This window comes from Ylistrum balloti, unplaced genomic scaffold (genome assembly GCF_031769215.1).
Source record: "Ylistrum balloti isolate Yb309-2 unplaced genomic scaffold, AGI_CSIRO_Ybal_v1 Utg370824, whole genome shotgun sequence".
Taxonomy (NCBI): Eukaryota; Metazoa; Mollusca; class Bivalvia; order Pectinida; family Pectinidae; genus Ylistrum; species Ylistrum balloti.
In genome coordinates, this window is record NW_026782476.1 from 117470 (window position 1) to 138201 (window position 20732).

The following is a 20732-nucleotide window of genomic DNA, read 5'->3' on the forward strand; positions in this document are numbered from 1 at the left end:
TGATTATACAGCCATTGAGGGATTGGATTTTCTAGTAGAACAGTAGAAATCATTACAAACGTGTTACAGGTCACCTGTATGACCCAGAATGTGACCATTACTGACCACTACAAGTAGATACTATCGTTCTAGGGGACTGCATGCCTAGGAAGTATATGGTGTTATCTCATACTAGAATCTCAACGCTTGTGGGGTTTTAAAGGCTGCTCTATAGGTGGATAAACTTAATGGACAATTTACACCTGTCTGACCTTTTCGTCTGTCTGAACCTCTTGCAGTAACATTAGGTTGACGAAAATGTAGCTAGCGTTGTACATAGTTATCGAGAATAAATCCATCATTTAACAACGTTTAACGGGGGCTACCTAATTCACACCAGCAGGAAAATGTCATTTCAAAGGCGAACGACCTGGTACATAATGTTACGTTTCTCACGAGACATACTTCCATTTTTGATTATGTAATCTAAATTTAATACAACTTTTTATTGATGAAACAAATGCTGTGATTCATTTATATGAATAAACATGTTGGATAAAGTCATAAGTATAGTGAGGTGAAATTCTCTCCGAGTTTGATTAACTCAACTAGACTGAAAGACAAACCAATATTACGTAAGTGTTTATTTATTCTCATTTACAGGACTAATTAATTCTAATTAATAAGGTTTAATTCTCTAAGTAGTCGGGCCATTTCGAAACACGATAAAGTAGATTTAAGAACTATTGTTGGGGTAGCATGTTTACCGAAGTGTTTTACTGACTAATCTGCGCTCATATATTCTTCTCGCATCTTAGATTTCGATAATGGGTAAACTTTATCATCTGTACCTAATTCTTTGTTCAGTACTTGTTAAAGATTTAGAAATCGTGTCAAAACTCAAAGTAAATTACGTCTTGAACTTCGGAAGAAAATAATCGTAAAGTATCTGTGAAAAAAATCTGTGTAACCATGGACTAGTTCGGGAGATGGAAAAGAATGTTCCAATTTGCTAGGAGTTATAATGCTTCAGATATTTTGTACAGGACATGGGTGTTATATAGAAACGGTTGCTATGGCGATAAATGTTCGATTCGTTTCAGAACTTTTTTTTAGGATTAATACGGTATATACAAGCATGATGAGGAGAACAGATCGACAGTTACAAAATTTGTAGTTTGGCTTTATAAGCCGGATGATTCAAGTGCTTTTAGTGTTGTTTTCTGTCTGAAATTCTGAGTATTTTACATGTTGACTACCGTATGTAATAAGCTTTAAAAAGTGATTGTGTATAACATACACACATACATGGAAGTGACTTTCATGGCTGCTGATCTGTTACGCTAGCCTGTTGTACTAGGTAACAAGTATAAACCGATTATGATATTTAGTGTGTGACCTCATATGATACCTTAGTACTGTATACCGAGATGTCTTCGCCCTATTTAATGCGTGCACCATTACACACAGATACGCCGCATGTCCATTTCGCCCGCTGAGGATTAGATATAAATTGTAACAAATTTCCATCTAAAATTCGCCCTTCCTGTTCATGGACGAAAATGGCAAAACATTCCCAATATGCTCAGTTGAATGACGCGACTTTGAAAAAAGAACCCAACTTAAAAAAAAAAAAAAAAAATGCCAGTGAAATGTGTTATTTTTCACGAGTGAAGAAATACAAAACCAGAAACCTGAAGGTGTTGTTTGTTAGTTACAGGTAATACAATTCCTTGTTAATCTTTCGTTTTAATGAAAGTAAGCAAACAATGTAACACTAACTACCGTGTAATACATGAAATCCAATCTTCAGCCGAATGTCAAAGGCGGAGCGAACACGTGAGAAAAGCGACAATTGTAGGTTGCCGCCATTTTTTTCCGCCGCGTAGTAGCTTGTCATCGGTGAAACTCTCTGTGGATGTCTTACTGCAAATTTTGTCTGTTTGTGACATTGATAAGTACAAATTGCTTTGTGAATATAGAAATAAATCACACTGATATTCATTCATGTGTTAATATTTCTTTAATGATTTTTTAAAAACAGGCCATATTTTACTATAAAGGTATACTGAGTGTCCGTGAGAAGCCTAGTCAGCTTTCTTCTGTTATATCTGTTCTAAATATGCCAGGGATTTTGCTGCGCGCTCGTGAAAGATACTAAAACATTTGACACACTTGTGAAGTAGATTTTTTATTACTGAAGACACTCTTAAATATCCTCTATTTAACCATTAAAGAAAACACACCATTTGTACTCAGATTCGCCTTAAGTTTCTAGAGTCGATACGAATATTTTGTCGATTCAATGTCGTATGCAGGAATCAGAGTAGTTAGGGACAAGGCCGTGTTCTGTAACATAGTACTAATAATTCCTAGATCCTGTATGTAAAACAAGGCTTATCGTGAAAGCCTAGTAAAATTATTGTCCTACAACATGAAACTTGACAAAGTCGTGAATGCTTATGTAAAGTTGTCTGTAGTAACGATGCGTGTCATAAAGCGATAACACTGTTTATTGAAACAATTCAAAAACGACAATTCAACAGTGTAAAATAGGTCATTCTTTTTACTCACATGACGTCAACCAGTGAACTTTTTCGTGACATAAGGAAGTCAGTGTTATCATAGTCGGACTGATGACGTCACGGCATGAACCTCATGACCACAGTGTTAATGCCATACTATTCTGTATAAATACAGAATCTTAATATATATACAAAATCTTAATCTATGAAACGAGTCCTCGACTTTTTCCTTTTTATACCTTTGTCGATGTTTAATGAAAACGACGTGGTTTTTTATAATTAATCTAGGAAATAAAAACGAACGATAACTTATATTTATCACAACATATACTTTTGCTATATTCGTGAATACATCATTTTACTGTTGATTGATACAAAATCTAACATGGTGTGGTTTTATATCCCTTTCTTTGATGACGTCACAATTTATATACATTGTAACACCATGAGCTTATGACGTCACAATCGAGAGTGGAAACAGTGGGAACATTAAGCCAATCACAGCTCACAGGGGATAACTGGTCTCCATGTTTTATATAAGTGTGTACTTGTAGCAAGAAGACGTTTCTAGGATGTTGTTAACCCTTTGTCGCGTCACGAGAAACGACTTCACGTATATCATACTGAATCAGACATGACTTTTCCACTTGTGAATTCATGTATATATACATAACATGTAGACTCAGGGTAATCACAGATGTTTTATTTAAATATCCTTCATTAAGCAGTATCGTTCAATCAAGCAAAACAGATAGTAAAACCTATTCAATAGAAATACATGTTCCACACATTGTTTGCCGCAGGCTTGTGTATATATTATTGTAACGGGTTATCCATTGTATGTCAGTCTTTACAACCTTGTGTCAATCCAAGGTATTTTCTGATCTGTTGCGATAAATTCATATAGGTTATATTTTTTTGCATAGAGAATAATGAATTTCTTTGCTTTATTCATTTTAAGAATAAAAATTATAAACCCTTTTTTTAAAATCTTGTGATCTAAATTACCATTTACTGTCTTACTAGCCGACACAAAGAGAGGGATTCTTGTCAACTTTGTGACTAACAAGGTCGTCACAAAGACAGGGGTTCTCGTAAACTTTGTGACTAAGAAGGTCGTCACAAAGACAGGGGTTGTGGTAGGCTTTGTCACTAACTGGGCTGACATCAAGCCAGGTCCTTGTAAACCTTGTGACTAACAAGGCTGACACATAGACAGGGTCCTTATAAACTTTGTGACTAACAAGGTCGGCACAAAGTCAGGAGTTGTGGTAGTCTTTGTCACTAATTGGGCTGACATCAAGACAGGTCCTTGTAAACCTTGTGACTAACAAGGCTGACACATAGACAGGGTCCTTATAAACATTGTGACTAACAAGGTCGTCACAAAGTCAGGAGTTGTGGTAGGCTTTGTCACTAATTGGGCTGACATCAAGACAGGTCCTTGTAAACCTTATGACTAACAAGGCTGACACATAGACAGGGTCCTTATAAACATTGTGACTAACAAGGTCGTTACAAAGTCAGGAGTTGTGGTAGTCTTTGTCACTAATTGGGCTGACATCAAGACAGGTCCTTGTAAACCTTGTGACTAACAAGGCTGACACATAGACAGGATTTGTTGTAAACCTTGTGACTAACAGGGCTGACATCTAGATATGGTCCTTCCGACCGTTGCAATAAGAGCGCCGAAACAAAGACAGAGTTGTTGTCAAGGAGTAGCATTGGAGGACCGGTACCAACTCAGCTGTCATTGCATACCTTGGCCTTAACAGTGCCTAAAAGACTAGAATCTTTGTAAACAGGGACACTAACCATGTCGACACAAACAGAGAGGTCATTGTAAACCGTTGATCTAAGAGGGTCGGCATCAAGACAGGAGTGAACACTCACACCTATAAACGTTTAAATATATATTTGTATATATATATATATGAATATGACTGGTTCCTTAAATGATACATGTATGAGCATTATTGAACGAGCGCAACTGGAAACCAGTGAATCGATGGAGGGTTTATAAAAAATCCGCTAGGTTGCTGGGAAATCCGTGAAACTCTTTTAATACGTCATCAATTTCTGGAAGATGATTTACTGTCAAGTTATAATGCCTAAACGATATATTGTACATGAACATATATGTATATAAATATTTCTTCAGCGCGGAATGTTGTCCGAGTATAGGAAATAAGAAGATAATGTCCTGCCTTATTCCGAATGATGGCTTTAGCGATAGACTTAAATGCCAACATGATCCAATTTTTAACCTTTTGTGTGTAGACACTGTTTGTTTAAGACCTATCTCTATAAAAGATACCGAGGTAGCGGTTAAAAGAGCTTATAAACCTACGCTAAGCCTAAATTTAGTTCCTGTCTACAATAGTCCCCAGCGTCTATAATGCAGATCATAGATTAAGGTCGTTTGTCAAATATGATATGTGTGAAACAGACTCACAAACCTCTCCTGTCGGAGCGGGTTTTTCTTTGTATCAATAAACGCGAAACGGAGCAGATTTCATTTTCTGTGGATGGATTGTGTTTCAAGGGAAATCGGGGTGTATATTGTCAGCTTAAGGTTGAATGTATCTAGATTAACTGCTGTTAGTGGTAGACCTGACTGTATCTAGATTAACTGATGTTAGGGGTAGACCTGACTGTATCTAGATTAACTGCTGTTAGGGGTAGACCTGACTGTATCTATATTCACTGATGTTAGGGGTAGACCTGACTGTATCTATATTCACTGGTGTTAGGGGTAGACCTGACTTTTTCTAGATTAACTGATGTTAGGGGTAGACCTGACTTTATCTAGATTAACTGCTGTTAGGGGTAGACCTGACTTTATCTAGATTAACTGCTGTTAGGGGTAGACCTGACTGTATCTAGATTAACTGCTGTTAGGGGTAGACCTGACTGTATCTAGATTAACTGCTGTTAGGGGTAGACCTGACTGAAAACATTGTAGACAATTTGATGGCATTTGAAATCAAAATAATAAAAAGGACGATACAAAATATCCATTCTTTTGTGGATGATGTTAAGGACTTTTCCCACAAATAGAAACAGTTTTAAGCCTGAGTATGTGAACTCGTAAGAAGGTGATCATCGTAGAATCATGAGGTAGCCTAGAACCCACCATAGAAAACATTGTAGACAATTTGTATAGAGAACATTTGAAATCAAAATAATAAAAAGGACGATACAAAATATCCATTCTTTTGTGGAGTGTTTAATGTTAAGTTTTCCCACAAATATATTTACCTGTGTGACTTGACAACATGAAAATGCCAGGAAATAAAAAAAAAAAACTGTATTATTTCCATGTCATGTTGACTTGATTATCAAATAGATAACAGCAAACATGTCAGTTTTCTTTATTTAAACTGTCTAAATACCTTAGTGTTTTATACCTTTTAGTGATTCGACGCTAAATATCCTTGCTTGTTATCCTATTATAAAATGTATAATCACGTCTCGTTTTTTACATGCAGGTTTGATCCGTACCAAGTCTTTGAGGTGAGTAGTCTTTATATTGTATTACGCTGTCTTTATTCCAAATAGCTACCAGAGTTGAGGGCATAATGTATCGCCTGTTACAGGTTAACTGTTAGATGTAAAGATATACAGTGATCGCCATTTACAATGTAGTTCTTATGCGTAGTTGTCAAGAGTAAGGAGGAATTACAATAACATCGTGTAGTGTAGTTGTCACGAGTAAGGAGGAATTACAATAACATCGTGTAGTGTAGTTGTCACGAGTAAGGAGGAATTACAATAACATCGTGTTGTGTAGTTGTCACGAGTAAGGAGGAATTACAATAACATCGTGTAGTGTAACTGTCACGAGTAAGGAGGAATTACAATAACATCGTGTAGTGTAGTTGTCACGAGTAATGAGGAATTACAATAACATCGTATAGTGTAGTTGTCACGAGTAAGGAGGAATTACAATAACATCGTGTAGTGTAGTTGTCACGAGTAAGGAGGAATTACAATAACATCGTGTTGTGTAGTTGTCACGAGTAAGGAGGAATTACAATAACATCGTGTAGTGTAGTTGTCACGAGTAAGGAGGAATTACAATAACATCGTGTTGTGTAGTTGTCACGAGTAAGGAGGAATTACAATAACATCGTGTTGTGTAGTTGTCACGAGTAAGGAGGAATTACAATAACATCGTGTAGTGTAACTGTCACGAGTAAGGAGGAATTACAATAACATCGTATAGTGTAGTTGTCACGAGTAATGAGGAATTACAATAACATCGTATAGTGTAGTTGTCACGAGTAAGGAGGAATTACAATAACATCGTGTAGTGTAGTTGTCAAGAGTAAGGAGGAATTACAATAACATCGTGTTGTGTAGTTGTCACGAGTAAGGAGGAATTACAATAACATCGTGTAGTGTAGTTGTCAAGAGTAAGGAGGAATTACAATAACATCGTGTAGTGTAGTTGTCAAGAGTAAGGAGGAATTACAATAACATCGTGTAGTGTAGTTGTCACGAGTAAGGAGGAATTACAATAACATCGTGTAGTGTAGTTGTCACGAGTAAGGAGGAATTACAATAACATCGTATAGTGTAGTTGTCACGAGTAAGGAGGAATTACAATAACATCGTGTTGTGTAGTTGTCAAGAGTAAGGAGGAATTACAATAACATCGTGTTGTGTAGTTGTCACGAGTAAGGAGGAATTACAATAACATCGTGTAGTGTAGTTGTCAAGAGTAAGGAGGAATTACAATAACATCGTGTTGTGTAGTTGTCACGAGTAAGGAGGAATTACAATAACATCGTGTAGTGTAGTTGTCAAGAGTAAGGAGGAATTACAATAACATCGTGTAGTGTAGTTGTCAAGAGTAAGGAGGAATTACAATAACATCGTGTAGTGTAGTTGTCACGAGTAAGGAGGAATTACAATAACATCGTGTAGTGTAGTTGTCACGAGTAAGGAGGAATTACAATAACATCGTATAGTGTAGTTGTCGAGATTTACGATGAAGTACAATTACGTTGAACAGTGTAATTAGTTGTCAAATTTACGAGGGATTACAATAACGTTGAACCGTGTAAATGTCAAAGTTTACGAAGAATTACAATAACGTTGAGGATTAATTACAATGACAATGAAAAAGTTAACTAGTCAGTGTTAAGGATGAATTACAATAATGTTGTATAGTTTAAATGTCTGGTGGGATCAAGGATTTATTTGTATTTCAGTGTATACAATCCAGATTTAGCATTGTGTTAACAAGAGGCCATATAAATAATATTATTAGGTGTTATAATATATGCTGTAAAATGCAAACAATGAATAAAGGGAACTTTGATCGCTCTCTCACAACACTTGTGAACAAGTGACGGCCGGTGCGGAGTCGGATGTGGACACTTGTCAAACGATTGTGGTAAAAGACATGTGCATCACTGACGGGTGTACTTAAGTTATAGAACGACCCCGTTTATGATAAAACACCAGGCAGTAACTGTTCGTTGTTCGTGATAGTTTGGTGCAAATCACTGTATATTGACGGAGGTCTTACTTATTGCTCAAGACTGGATCACTGAGTTAAGAATGGGTTATATCTCATTTTACTGACAGTAACTGTTGAGGCCCGGAAGCGCATTTTCCGTTGTCGTAACCTGCATGTCATACTTAAATTTATAACAAAAGTGACTTGGCTTAGAATACAAAAATTATCTTGACATTCATAAATTACAGACTTTATTGAAATATTCTTTTTCGATCACTTTTGTACATTAGAACAGCTGACGAGTCTTTAAATCTTTTAGCAACAGTCATCTGCAGTATTATGATTGATAGAACTACCCACTTGTTAAAACGGCGATAAATCAATCCCGTCTCGGTGTGCAATGCGTTCCCAGCAACGTGTGCACAGTATCTATACAACGATAAAAATCATACTGGTAGATATTCAAAATTTAGAAAAACCCTCAACTCGGATACGTAAAACTTCATATACAAAGTAAATCCTACGAAACACAAAGTTACACCTCCATTATATGTAAGAGGTCAACGGCTTCCCGGTGGCATCATAAATATACTGTGATCACGGAACAAGATCGATTAAACAAACATGCCCAGAGTCATTTAAAAATACCGCGGTAACTTGACAAGGTGTTGATCGTTATCACAGATGGCTTTCTTATACCATTTTTTCCTGTTTAGAGTGTCCCTACGCTATCGTGTTGTTTAAAGCAAGTATATCTTAAAGGAACACCAAAGTTATCATGTTTTATCTGAACGGTTACGTAGCATTAGCCACAGTAAATATACAGTACAATTCAGTTCAAGTATTTATTGCATACTTCTTAGTAAATTGATGGCAATACATTTACAACTTAGATAACGATTTATCAAATGAAGTAAAGTATTAGAGTATGATAGGTGAGTATAGAAACATTACTGGGAAGCTACACAAAGCGTGTCTTTTCTGTTGATAAATCAAAGCTAACATTGTTGGTCCAATTAAGTCGACTTGAATAAGATGTATATGTACAGAGGGGCGGTATCAAGCCTTAATTGATATTAGGTAGAAAAAGAGTGGATGTAACTGAAACGTTACATGACAACCAACGATTCATGACTTGAGTTCAGTGAAGGGTAACAATTTCAACTTCAATAAGCATGATGACAAATGTATCAGATAGCAATGTTTTATGTCACCGTCTTCTACATTGTACGTTGTCAGTGTTACCAGACCAACATAACATTTCAGGTTTATGTAAACACGTGATACCCATAGCAGTATAATTTATTACAACACTTTGCATAACCGGATTGTAATGCTGAAGTGGAGATTACATCGTAAAATATAAATAAAATATCTCATGTACAGAGATGATATTGACACTTATACAGCACATTGAAATGTTCTAACCACAACACCATAGCTAGACACCCTGCCAGTTCCAAATGTCTTCTCATTCATAATGTTCAGCTCCTACTTGTCTCTTGGTGATCTTCCTTACCGGTGCACTAGACCCAACAAGCGACGGAAGAAAAGAAATACAATCAAAACCAAGAAGTCACCTTAATTTTTGGGAACATCAATTCCAGCTTGTGGATAGCCGTTTTGTTAGATGTATCGTGAATGCAAAGGAAAGATAACTAACATTCTATGTTGTTGATTTTATTTCACACATAACATTTATTTGGAATATTTCCGATAACAGGTAGAACACAAGCCATGCTTGATCCTGACAGTGAGGGTCCTGTGTGGACGAAATATCACGAAAGGATGGATGGACTTACGTGAGTGTCAACTGTCGACATATTTATTTTATTGATAAAATAGCGTTTCATTTGAATTGCGGATTGCTAGCTTTCTTTCAATTTTCGTTGCTTTACCATTTTTGTTTGATATATTTTTGGAAAAAAAATTAAATCCTATTCGTTTACGTATACGGAACCGCCATTATCCGGAGAAAGTGAGTAGTTTTACTAATAGAATGCCTTTTCAGTTGATACGCCCGATCCTTACATCGTGTTAAGGATCCGAACAGCACCTGAAGGACGGCGGAGAACGGCCACTATTGACAATGAAATTAACCCTGTCTGGGCGGAGGAATTCACATTTCTTATGGATGAAAATGAACACAATGAAATCCGTGAGTTTTATATCTATATTTAGACAAATGTTTTAATTCCTTAAGTTAACTAAATACCACATACAGGAAGAAAATCACTGGAACCGCTGTCTTCTGTGTCAGTTATAGCAATGAGGTCGTGGATGGTGGTACTATATTACTGTCGTTTATCATATAAAGCCTAATATACCTGTATTGTAAGCAAAGCAAACATTATTATCTCTTCATAATTTCCGATAATACTCCTGTATATAGAACGGCATTCTTTACCATTTTCAACATAGAGTTAAACAACATTAGGGTACATTAGAAGTCAACATATATCATGATATGACAGCCTATTACTTAATTTAATACCAAACAGTAATTTGAATCGAATAATTATTCTTAATTTTTAACATCCACTGAATATTTCGGCGATTCAACTTACTGTCATAGTAAGTAGATATCCTATCTAACATTGATTATACACTGCATCACTCTCCCTGTCGATGTTCGGGTACAGTTCTTGAATGACATATTGTGATGACTAGACTGACAATACATATAAGTATACTACATTCCTTTGGTAGACTGTTCAATAGCAAGTTGGCTTTGTTTCAGAGATAGCACTGATGGAGGCTAATCCTGGCCAGTTCGACCAGAAGATCGGAGATGTCTGGTTCGATCTTACAGAAATACCTAAAGGCAAACTAGTACAGAAAACCTTCGTCTTTAACGATGTAAGTGGTCTCAAGTAATCCTCTCGTTTAAACAACACGAAACTAACACAAGGACAACCACTCGTATTCTAGTGACGTCTTGGTATACAGCTAATGAATTGAAGAATTTCTCACATATTTTTATTTCATAAAAGTACTCTGGTGGTGTATGAGAATATTGACTAGATCAACCATTGAAGACAATGACACTAGAGTACGACTCATGGTGCGTTTCATTGTGTAACCATATATAGAAATATAACGATCAAATTCACGAATAAAGTTATTTAATATTGGCTAAATCAAGCTGTATCAACGTCGCTATGTGAAGATTTTTTTAATTGATATTTTGTCTCACCTTGCAGGTATCAGAAGTCGACATGGAGTTTGAAACACATATTGAGTAAGTATCAAGTTTTCAAATGATATGTTATTTTCAAACATATTTTTCTAGTCCATTCGGTATGTGTAAGTTCTATATTCATGACACGAAATCTGCCTTTAATTGAACTTAGTTTTCTTATCCATTGTTTTTATATTCAGGAACTGAAATAAAATTGGAAGCAATTATTTGTTACATATTTCAACCGCCATCGGTTTTTATTGCAAGTCAAATCCTTCCGGTATAACACTCTTGAATATTTGACACTTTGAACGGCATAAACTTTAAAAAAAAAAAAAAAACAAAACAAAAACAACAACAACAAAGCTCCGGTGTTATGATATAGTTATACTGCAAAGTTTCATAATTTTTATGCTGTTATGACAAATACACTTTACAGTTACTTACTCAAATGTTTATATGTTTTGATAGTGTAGATACATGGTAATTATCATTTCTTTAGAAGTGTTTATACGTGGTGTGTGGTTTGATGTGTGATGTATGGATTCACGTGTGAGACATTGGTATAACATGTGATATATGGTTTGATGTGTAATTGGGTATAGATATGATTTATTTGATTAATATTATTAATAGCTAGTACCACATAATACAAAGCTATACTCGGCGAAGGTTAGGAAAGCCAACATGAAAAGCCCTTGACAAGCCGTTCTTGTATTTTCCGTCCTTGTTTTTTTCCGTTTTGAGCGAAAAAACAAACCTGGTGTAGAAAGATATTAAACATGTATTGTTTTAATCCGGTATTTAACACTGATGAATCCCAGCAAACGAAATAAAGTGTCATTTGTTTATCTTCCATGCACTAAAACTAGGCTGTGTTGCGTAGGAAAATGTCCATTTACGGAAACTATATTTACTTCTCACGGAAGTATTAAGGCGCAATCACAACATAGTTCTTCATTTCTTGTGGTCACAAAGAATAATTCACTCATAGGTGTATGAAAATATCTCGCATATTTATTATTGACAACCAAGTATTAAATACCTCAATAGGTCTTTTTCATTTTCACATTTTGGCAGTAGTTATGGGCTGATATGTAGGGTGGTTGGGATAATTTGGTTTAATATGTGATATAATGGGTTAGTATGTGATAATACGAGCTATTGTGTGATATAACGGGCTAATGTGTAATAGTATGGGCTAATGTGTAATAGTATGGGCTAATGTGTAATGTTATAGGCTAATGTGTTATATAAAGGGTTAATATAATATATAACGGGCTTTTGTGTGATAAAATGGGATATGTGTGATGTTATAGGCTAATGTGCTATATACAGTGTTAATATATTATATAACGTGTTATATAATGTGTTAACGAGTGAGAATTAGTCAATATGTTTTATATTGGGTAAATATATTGAGGTTACGTTTTAAGTATTGGGTTGGGTAAGATGTACAATAAAGGTGTGATAATTCATGATATCCTTGACATATTGCGTATATGTGGGTCATGTAATTGGGTTCATCTGTGATATATGGTTTATATGCGGATTTACTTTCAGTCAGGACCCCACGTTACGGTACAGCTTGTGTCTGTGTGATGAAGAAAAGGAATTTATCAGGCGCAGGAAGGAACGTGTGCGCGAGAGAATGTCTGAAATTCTAGGTGACAAAGGTCCCATGTCCGTAGATGAGGTATACCGATTGTCTAAATTGCTGAAATGACGATTCATATATAAACGGTTCTTGAGTAACTATTGCGTAATTCAATTGAAAGGAATCTATTAAGTATTTAATTCTAGATTCTCAAATCAATCACTGTATACGACGAGGGTAGCAAACCTGTTAAAACTAAGTACTAATAACACAACACAACGCTACAATTTGTAATTATCATTTTGGTAAATATGACACCAAAACGAAAAGTGAGAAAATTTCATAAATTACTGATCCAATCTGTCCACAGGTTCCCGTGATAGGGGTGATTGGTTCCGGAGGGGGTTTCCGTGCCATGGTGGGATACAGCGGCGTGGCTAAGGCCCTGGCCGACACTGGAATTCTCGACTGTACTACATATATGGCGGGCCTTTCGGGATCTTCGTGGTGAGTTATTGCTTTGTATCTTCAAACGAACATATCCAACATTTTTTTGGAATAATGTTTCAGCCCGTTGTCGCAGGACGAAATGTCTGTACGATGTTATTTAATTCATAACTCGGTTGTACTGTATCTAATTCTAGGCACATAGAAAACTACGCTTGTCTGCTGTGTTTTTGTTCATTTTTTATAACCATGCTCCGTATTCCTTTACATAAGATATAGTTCGGTTAACCATCATGGTGAAATTTCTATTTCAGGTACATATCGACATTGTATTCACACAAAAAATGGCCCGAAATGAACCCTGGGGACATGCAAGAAGAGCTGAAAAATAATATAGACTCTAGTCTGATGTGGTTCCTGTCACCGCAAAGTATATACAAAAATTTGGATCTTCTCATGCAAAAACGGAGAAACGGCCAGCCAGTCAGTTTCACGGACATCTTCGGACATCTTGTCGGTGAAACTCTGATAAAAGATGTAAGTTTCTTTCACGAATTTCGTAATAGTGATATGGACTGTTCCATGTAGTGTTCGTGGACACTCGTTTGGTCTGCTGTACTAAAATTGAAAATGCCATTTCGGTTAGAAAACCACACTTCTTTCATTAAAAAAAAAATCAATTCGAATTCTCCGACATTTTATTTTCAGCGGTTGGACTTTAGACTGACAGACATGAAAGAGAAGTTGTCGGATGGGCAGCGACCCCTTCCATTGATGACATGTGTGAACGTGAAAATGGACAGATCCGCCAGAAGTTTTCAAGGTAAATAATGTTATTTGAATTGGTTGTGATCCAGCTTAGCGTGGTTAGCAGGATATTCAGATGACAGTCTTTATAAATGTATTTGAATCATGATTGTGCTTGACATGTAGGTTATTTATGTATATCACAACCACACTTGTTCGTGTATATAATTTTAGGGTGACCAATGTTAATTATGTGATATACGGTTCGTTTTTTGTCACATGTGTTACCGTAAATTCAAGTTATGTTAATTATTCAAGGGCAATCTCTGCATTTATTACTACATAGAAGAGACTCTCAATTGTCTCTCAAATTTATTTGCCATTCAGAGACAAATTAATTGAAAGATAAGCATACGTCTTATTGTTACCTAGGAAACCTATTTATGAAAGTCCTAAAACACAACATTTCCTTATTGTAGAATGGGTGGAATTTTCACCGTTTGAAATCGGATTGCCAAAATATGGAACGTTTATGAAATCCGAAATGTTTGGATGCAAGTTCTTTTTGGGAAAACTTTGCAAGAAATTTCCAGAGCCCCCGCTACATTTTCTCCAAGGTAAGCTGAACCTCTTAATCTCATTAGGCCTTAACAGCTGTTGCATTTTGCGCGTGTTTACCTATGGTTTTTAGTAATATTCTAAGGAAATGAATACCTGTCTATGTTTTTAGCAATACGTATTTGTGTTGTATGGAAATGATGATAAGTTTTTTTTTTATCTAAAGGTATATGGGGCAGTGCTTTCTGCATCCTGTTCAAACGACTACTGGATGACAACAGGAAGTTGGATCCAGTGGAGATGATTCGTCAGGAAATGGGTAAATAGAGCTTGAGGATTTCAATAAAGCATTTTGTTGTTAAAATACCTATACATAGACAACACTGTGTAGCAGCCTCTACCTTCTTCAACATCTCTTTTGCCCTATGAGTTAAACATTCACTTAAGGGAGAAAAGGTTATGAGTTCTTTAACCAGATCAGAGTTAGATTTTATAGCATTGGCTGAAGCCGCTCTCTTCTTGACTTTTAGCGTCAAATGAGCTTGCAGTAATGTTGGGATGGCGAATTGTCAGTTTAATGTAAAGTAATGAAACCATATCAAGGTTACGATATTTCAGTGTAAGCATACTTTATGGGAACATTTAAGTTACCCCCGATTATCCATGGAAAACTTTTTATGTACGTGTAATTGTCTACATCAGACAATTTCTACACACAAGTTATTACATAATGTAAAATCGTCTGGCCTTAAACAATCCGGTAACTTTTCATGTTATTCGTACTTCTCTTACAATGTAAATAAAAACTTAAATATAAAAAGGAAACATATATGATGACGTGTTTTTGCATAGGAACAACTTAAAATAGCAACTTGTCGTCTCAATGTAAAATAGGATTACACAGCTTTGGCGATTCAAGAAGTATGTGTATATATATGTGTGTGCGGTAAAACGAAGAATTCCAATCTAAACAGTAGATTATTTGTGTTGTAGTTAAACAAATAGAGTTGAACCAGGAGGACGAAAGCAGTGACAGCAGTGAAGACGAAGAAGAAGAAGATATAACACCAGACGAGGTAAAACGCCGACGAGAAGCGGCTGTTCGCAACCGTTTCTCGTTCAGTGAGGAAGCACAGAAAAAACTTGCCATGCAGAATGGCAATGGCCCACCCCGCCAGATCAACCGGAAACAGACAGTTCGACGTACAAAGCAAAAAACCTACTGGCAATCTTTCCTCACCGGAATTCTAGAGTGAGTTGATGATGACATTGTTGAAACGGCATTGCTTTGAAATTGTTTATATCTAAAAAAATGAATTGTACAAAACGAAAATAATGAATTTGTATACTCTGATTCCAAATGATAAGAACAACCTTGATGTTGTGGAAATGTAAATGGCTTGCAAAGGTCGGAAGATGGAAAAGGAAAGCTTTAACAAAACTATTTCCAAGTAAAACAGGCAATAAACGCATTACAATGTAGTCAAAATGGCTGTAAATACTCTTAGTTTTCTAACATCTAAATGCCGTTGACTTAAAATGTGGTCGTAATGTCACAGGAAAAAGGTTGAGTTACTGAACACTCGTGCGGGACGTGCAGGCGTTGTACATAACTTCATGAGAGGACTTTCCCTGCAGCAGACGTTTCCACTATCCCCGTTCACGCCTGCAGACAACACAACCGACACACGAGTCAGTGGTGAGTACGATTTTGCAGTAAGTGTATAGACAGCCAGAACCAGCAGTTTCCCAAGAAATATCATTTATCTGTTATCAGTTGTGCTTATATTTCTATATATTATTAAGTCAGTTTTGAAAATGTTCTTATTATTTTTAAAACATTATGAAAGCTGTCTTTGATGTATTATACGTTGTTTTCTTATCAATTATGCGTGAAATATACTTAATATGAACGAAATGTTCATTTGTCGTGGTTATTACATAATGTATGTGCTGCTTATTTAGTTAACACTAAATATGATATCTTGGGATGCCTTGTAATAATCTAATTGTTTTGAATCTACTGCGAATTCCATATCGTGATACACTGTCATATGTAGATATCCAATTAACTTAAGTAAAATAGATATTGCTATCTATTACAGAAGATAGATTTTGTCAATATTGGATTGATGTGTATATAACTTGTCGTTTATCCACCGTGATCTCTGGTATATAATCCCGTGTCTATACTTACAGATGATTTCAGTGGTCTTCTAGAGATGCACCCGACCAATGTGAAACACCTGTACATGGTCGACGCTGGTCTTACATTTAATTCACCCTATCCTCTGGTCCTCCGTCCGCAGAGGTGCTGTAATATTATACTGTCCTTTGACTTCAGTGCCAGACCAGGGGACTCAACTCGTCCATTCAAGGTAAAACGTCCCTTGTACAGCTATGGAGTATAACTTCAAAACAAATCAGAAATAGTCAGTGGTTAAGTCCTTTGCTTTATTTGTTGATACATGCTACGCACAAAGTATTAGTTGGTAGACATTTTCTGAGCGTTAACAATGTAAATGTTAACGATTTTGACATAAGTTTTGATTTTATTTACTTTCACTTCAAGAGACTCACAAATGTGTTACTACTTGGATAGTCTAAAGCATCAACACAATACAGGTTCAGACATCATAGTTTGTATTTAAGACCTTAAATATATTTTTATGTATTATTTTTATTTGGCCCTTCAACAATCGCTTCAATGGCAATATAACTTGAATGATGCATGGCAAGTTACGCAAATCTTAGCAATAAAAATAGGTCCTTTCAGATAAACCTGTTATTTCATAAATAGAAATTAACATGTTAGTTGTGCGTGCTGATATATGATATTAATATGAAAAAACATTCACGTTTAAAATGACATCGAATAGATTGACAACTGGAGTTCGGTAAATTCCTAGAGTATGTATACTTTGGTTTGTATTTTCAGGAACTTCTGTTAGCGGAGAAATGGGCGAAACTAAATAAACTTTCCTTCCCACCGATCGACTCCACTGTCTTTGATAGAGAGGGCATGAAGGAGCTTTACATCTTCCGACATCCGGACGATCCCTACTGTCCTATAGTTCTCCACTTCGTCCTCGTAAACATTGAGTTCCGGAAATTTGTCAGCCCAGGTAAGAAAATCTTACCAAATGTTATTTTAAACATTTCCTCAAATTTTTCGCGATATCACAGAAACAGAACATTTTTTTTGACAATAATTTGGCTTTACTGTATCAAATTCTAAATGTGTGATTTCGTACTCATCTCTGTATACTACATACTATGTATAGATCAAAAATACTGTCTTGAATTAAGATACTGATCGAGATATTGTCCAGTTGAGACTGTACCTTCAATTATTGTCCAACATCGGTCGAGACATTACCCTCAATATTGTCCAACATCAGTCGAGACTTTACTCTCAAATATTGTCCAACATCGGTCGAGACATTACCCTCAATATTGTCCAACATCACTCGAGACATTACTCTCAAATATTGTCCAACATCACTCGAGACATTACCCTCAATATTGTCCAACATCAGTCGAGACATTACTCTCAAATATTGTCCAACATCACTCGAGACATTACCCTCAATATTGTCCAACATCACTCGAGACTTTACCCTCAAATATTGTCCAACATCAGTCGAGACATTACCTTGAAATATTGTCCAACATCGGTCGAGACATTACCCTCAATATTGTCCAACATCACTCGGGACATTACTCTCAAATATTGTCCAACATCACTCGAGATATTACTCTCAAGTATTGTCCAACATCACTCGAGACATTACCCTCAAATATTGTCCAACATCGGTCGAGACATTACCCTCAATATTGTCCAACATCACTCGGGACATTACCCTCAATATTGTCCAACATCAGTCGAGACATTACTCTCAAATATTGTCCAACATCACTCGAGACATTACCCTCAATATTGTCCAACATCACTCGAGACTTTACCCTCAAATATTGTCCAACATCGGTCGAGACATTACCTTGAAATATTGTCCAACATCAGTCGAGACATTACCCTCAATATTGTCCAACATCACTCGGGACATTACTCTCAAATATTGTCCAACATCACTCGAGATATTACTCTCAAATATTGTCCAACATCACTCGAGACATTACCCTCAAATATTGTCCAACATCGGTCGAGACATTACCCTCAAATATCGTCTAACATCACTCGGGACATTACTCTCAAATATTGTCCAACATCACATTACTCTCAAATATTGTCCAACATCACTCGAGACATTACCCTCAAATATTGTCCAACATCGGTCGAGACATTACCCTCAATATTGTCCAACATCACTCGGGACATTACCCTCAATATTGTCCAACATCACTCGAGACATTACTCTCTCAACATATTGACATTCCAAACATCACTCGAGACATTACCCTCAAATATTGTCCAACATCACTCGAGACATTACCTCTCAAATATTGTCCAACATCACTCGAGACATTACCCTCAAATATTGTCCAACATCACTCGAGACATTACTCTCAAATATTGTCCAACATCACTCGAGATATTACTCTCAAATATTGTCCAACATCACTCGAGACATTACCCTCAAATATTGTCCAACATCACTCGAGACATTACCCTCAAATATTGTCCAACATCACTCGAGACATTACTCTCAAATATTGTCCAACATCACTCGCGATATTACTCTCAAATATTGTCCAACATCACTCGAGACATTACTCTCAAATATTGTCCAACATCACTCGAGACATTACCCTCAAATATTGTCCAACCGAGACATTACCCTCAAATATTGTCCAACATCACTCGAGACATTACTCTCAAATATTGACTCAAATATTGTCCAACATCACTCGGGACATTACTCTCAAATATTGTCCAACATCACTCGAGACATTACCCTCAAATATTGTCCAACATCAGTCGAGACATTACCCTCAAATATTGTCCAACATCACTCGAGACATTACTCTCAAATATTGTCCAACATCACTCGAGACATTACTCTCAAATATTGTCCAACATCACTCGAGACTCTCAATATTGTCCAACATTATTACTCTCAAATATTGTCCAACATCACTCGTGATATTAATCTCAAATATTGTCCAACATCACTCGAGACATTACCCTCAAATATTGTCCAACATCAGTCGAGACATTACCCTCAAATATTGTCCAACATCACTCGGGACATTACTCTCAAATATTGTCCAACATCACTCGAGATATTACTCTCAAATATTGTCCAACATCACTCGAGACATTACCCTCAAATATTGTCCAACATCGGTCGAGACATTACCCTCAAATATTGTCCAACATCACTCGGGACATTACTCTCAAATATTGTCCAACATCACTCGAGACATTACTCTCAAATATTGTCCAACATCAGTCGAGACATTACCCTCAATATTGTCCAACATCACTCGAGACATTACCCTCAAATATTGTCCAACATCGGTCGAGACATTACTCTCAAATATTGTCCAACATCACTCGGGACATTACTCTCAATATTGTCCAACATCACTCGAGACTTTACCTTCAAATATTGTCCAACATCAGTCGAGACATTACCCTCAATATTGTCCAACATCGGTCGAGACATTACTCTCAAATATTGTCCAACATCACTCGGGACATTACTCTCAAATATTGTCCAACATCACTCGAGATATTACTCTCAAATATTGTCCAACATCACTCGAGACATTACCCTCAAATATTGTCCAACATCAGTCGAGACATTACCCTCAATATTGTCCAACATCACTCGGGACATTACTCTCAAATATTGTCCAACATCACTCGAGATATTACTCTCAAATATTGTCCAACATCAGTCGAGACATTACGTTGAAATATTGTCAAACATCACTCGAGACATTACCCTCAAATATTGTCCAACATCGGTCGAGACATTACCCTCAAATATTGTCCAACATCACTCGGGACATTACTCTCAAATATTGTCCAACATCACTCGAGACATTACTCTCAAATATTGTCCAACATCAGTCGAGACATTACCCTCAATATTGTCCAACATCACTCGAGACATTACCCTCAAATATTGTCCAACATCGGTCGAGACATTACCCTCAAATATCGTCTAACATCACTCGGGACATTACTCTCAAATATTGTCCAACATCACTCGAGACATTACTCTCAAATATTGTCAAACATCACTCGAGACATTACCC

The 20732-nt window shown here is 36.4% G+C and overlaps 1 protein-coding gene across 2 annotated transcripts in view; it reads left to right on the forward strand.

Moving 5' to 3' along the window:
• LOC132558786 (cytosolic phospholipase A2-like) overlaps positions 1–20732 on the forward strand; it is a 50786-nt gene that overhangs the window by 27033 nt on the left and 3021 nt on the right. For both annotated transcript variants that reach the window (XM_060223391.1, XM_060223392.1), the window contains 15 exons: positions 5996–6020; positions 9698–9776; positions 9986–10132; positions 10715–10833; positions 11178–11215; positions 12719–12851; positions 13123–13259; positions 13514–13736; positions 13908–14022; positions 14426–14563; positions 14731–14823; positions 15498–15756; positions 16064–16203; positions 16704–16882; positions 17443–17629. In XM_060223391.1, coding sequence (XP_060079374.1) covers positions 5996–6020; positions 9698–9776; positions 9986–10132; positions 10715–10833; positions 11178–11215; positions 12719–12851; positions 13123–13259; positions 13514–13736; positions 13908–14022; positions 14426–14563; positions 14731–14823; positions 15498–15756; positions 16064–16203; positions 16704–16882; positions 17443–17629 — 2012 coding nt within the window. The remainder of the gene's footprint in view (positions 1–5995; positions 6021–9697; positions 9777–9985; positions 10133–10714; positions 10834–11177; positions 11216–12718; positions 12852–13122; positions 13260–13513; positions 13737–13907; positions 14023–14425; positions 14564–14730; positions 14824–15497; positions 15757–16063; positions 16204–16703; positions 16883–17442; positions 17630–20732) is intronic.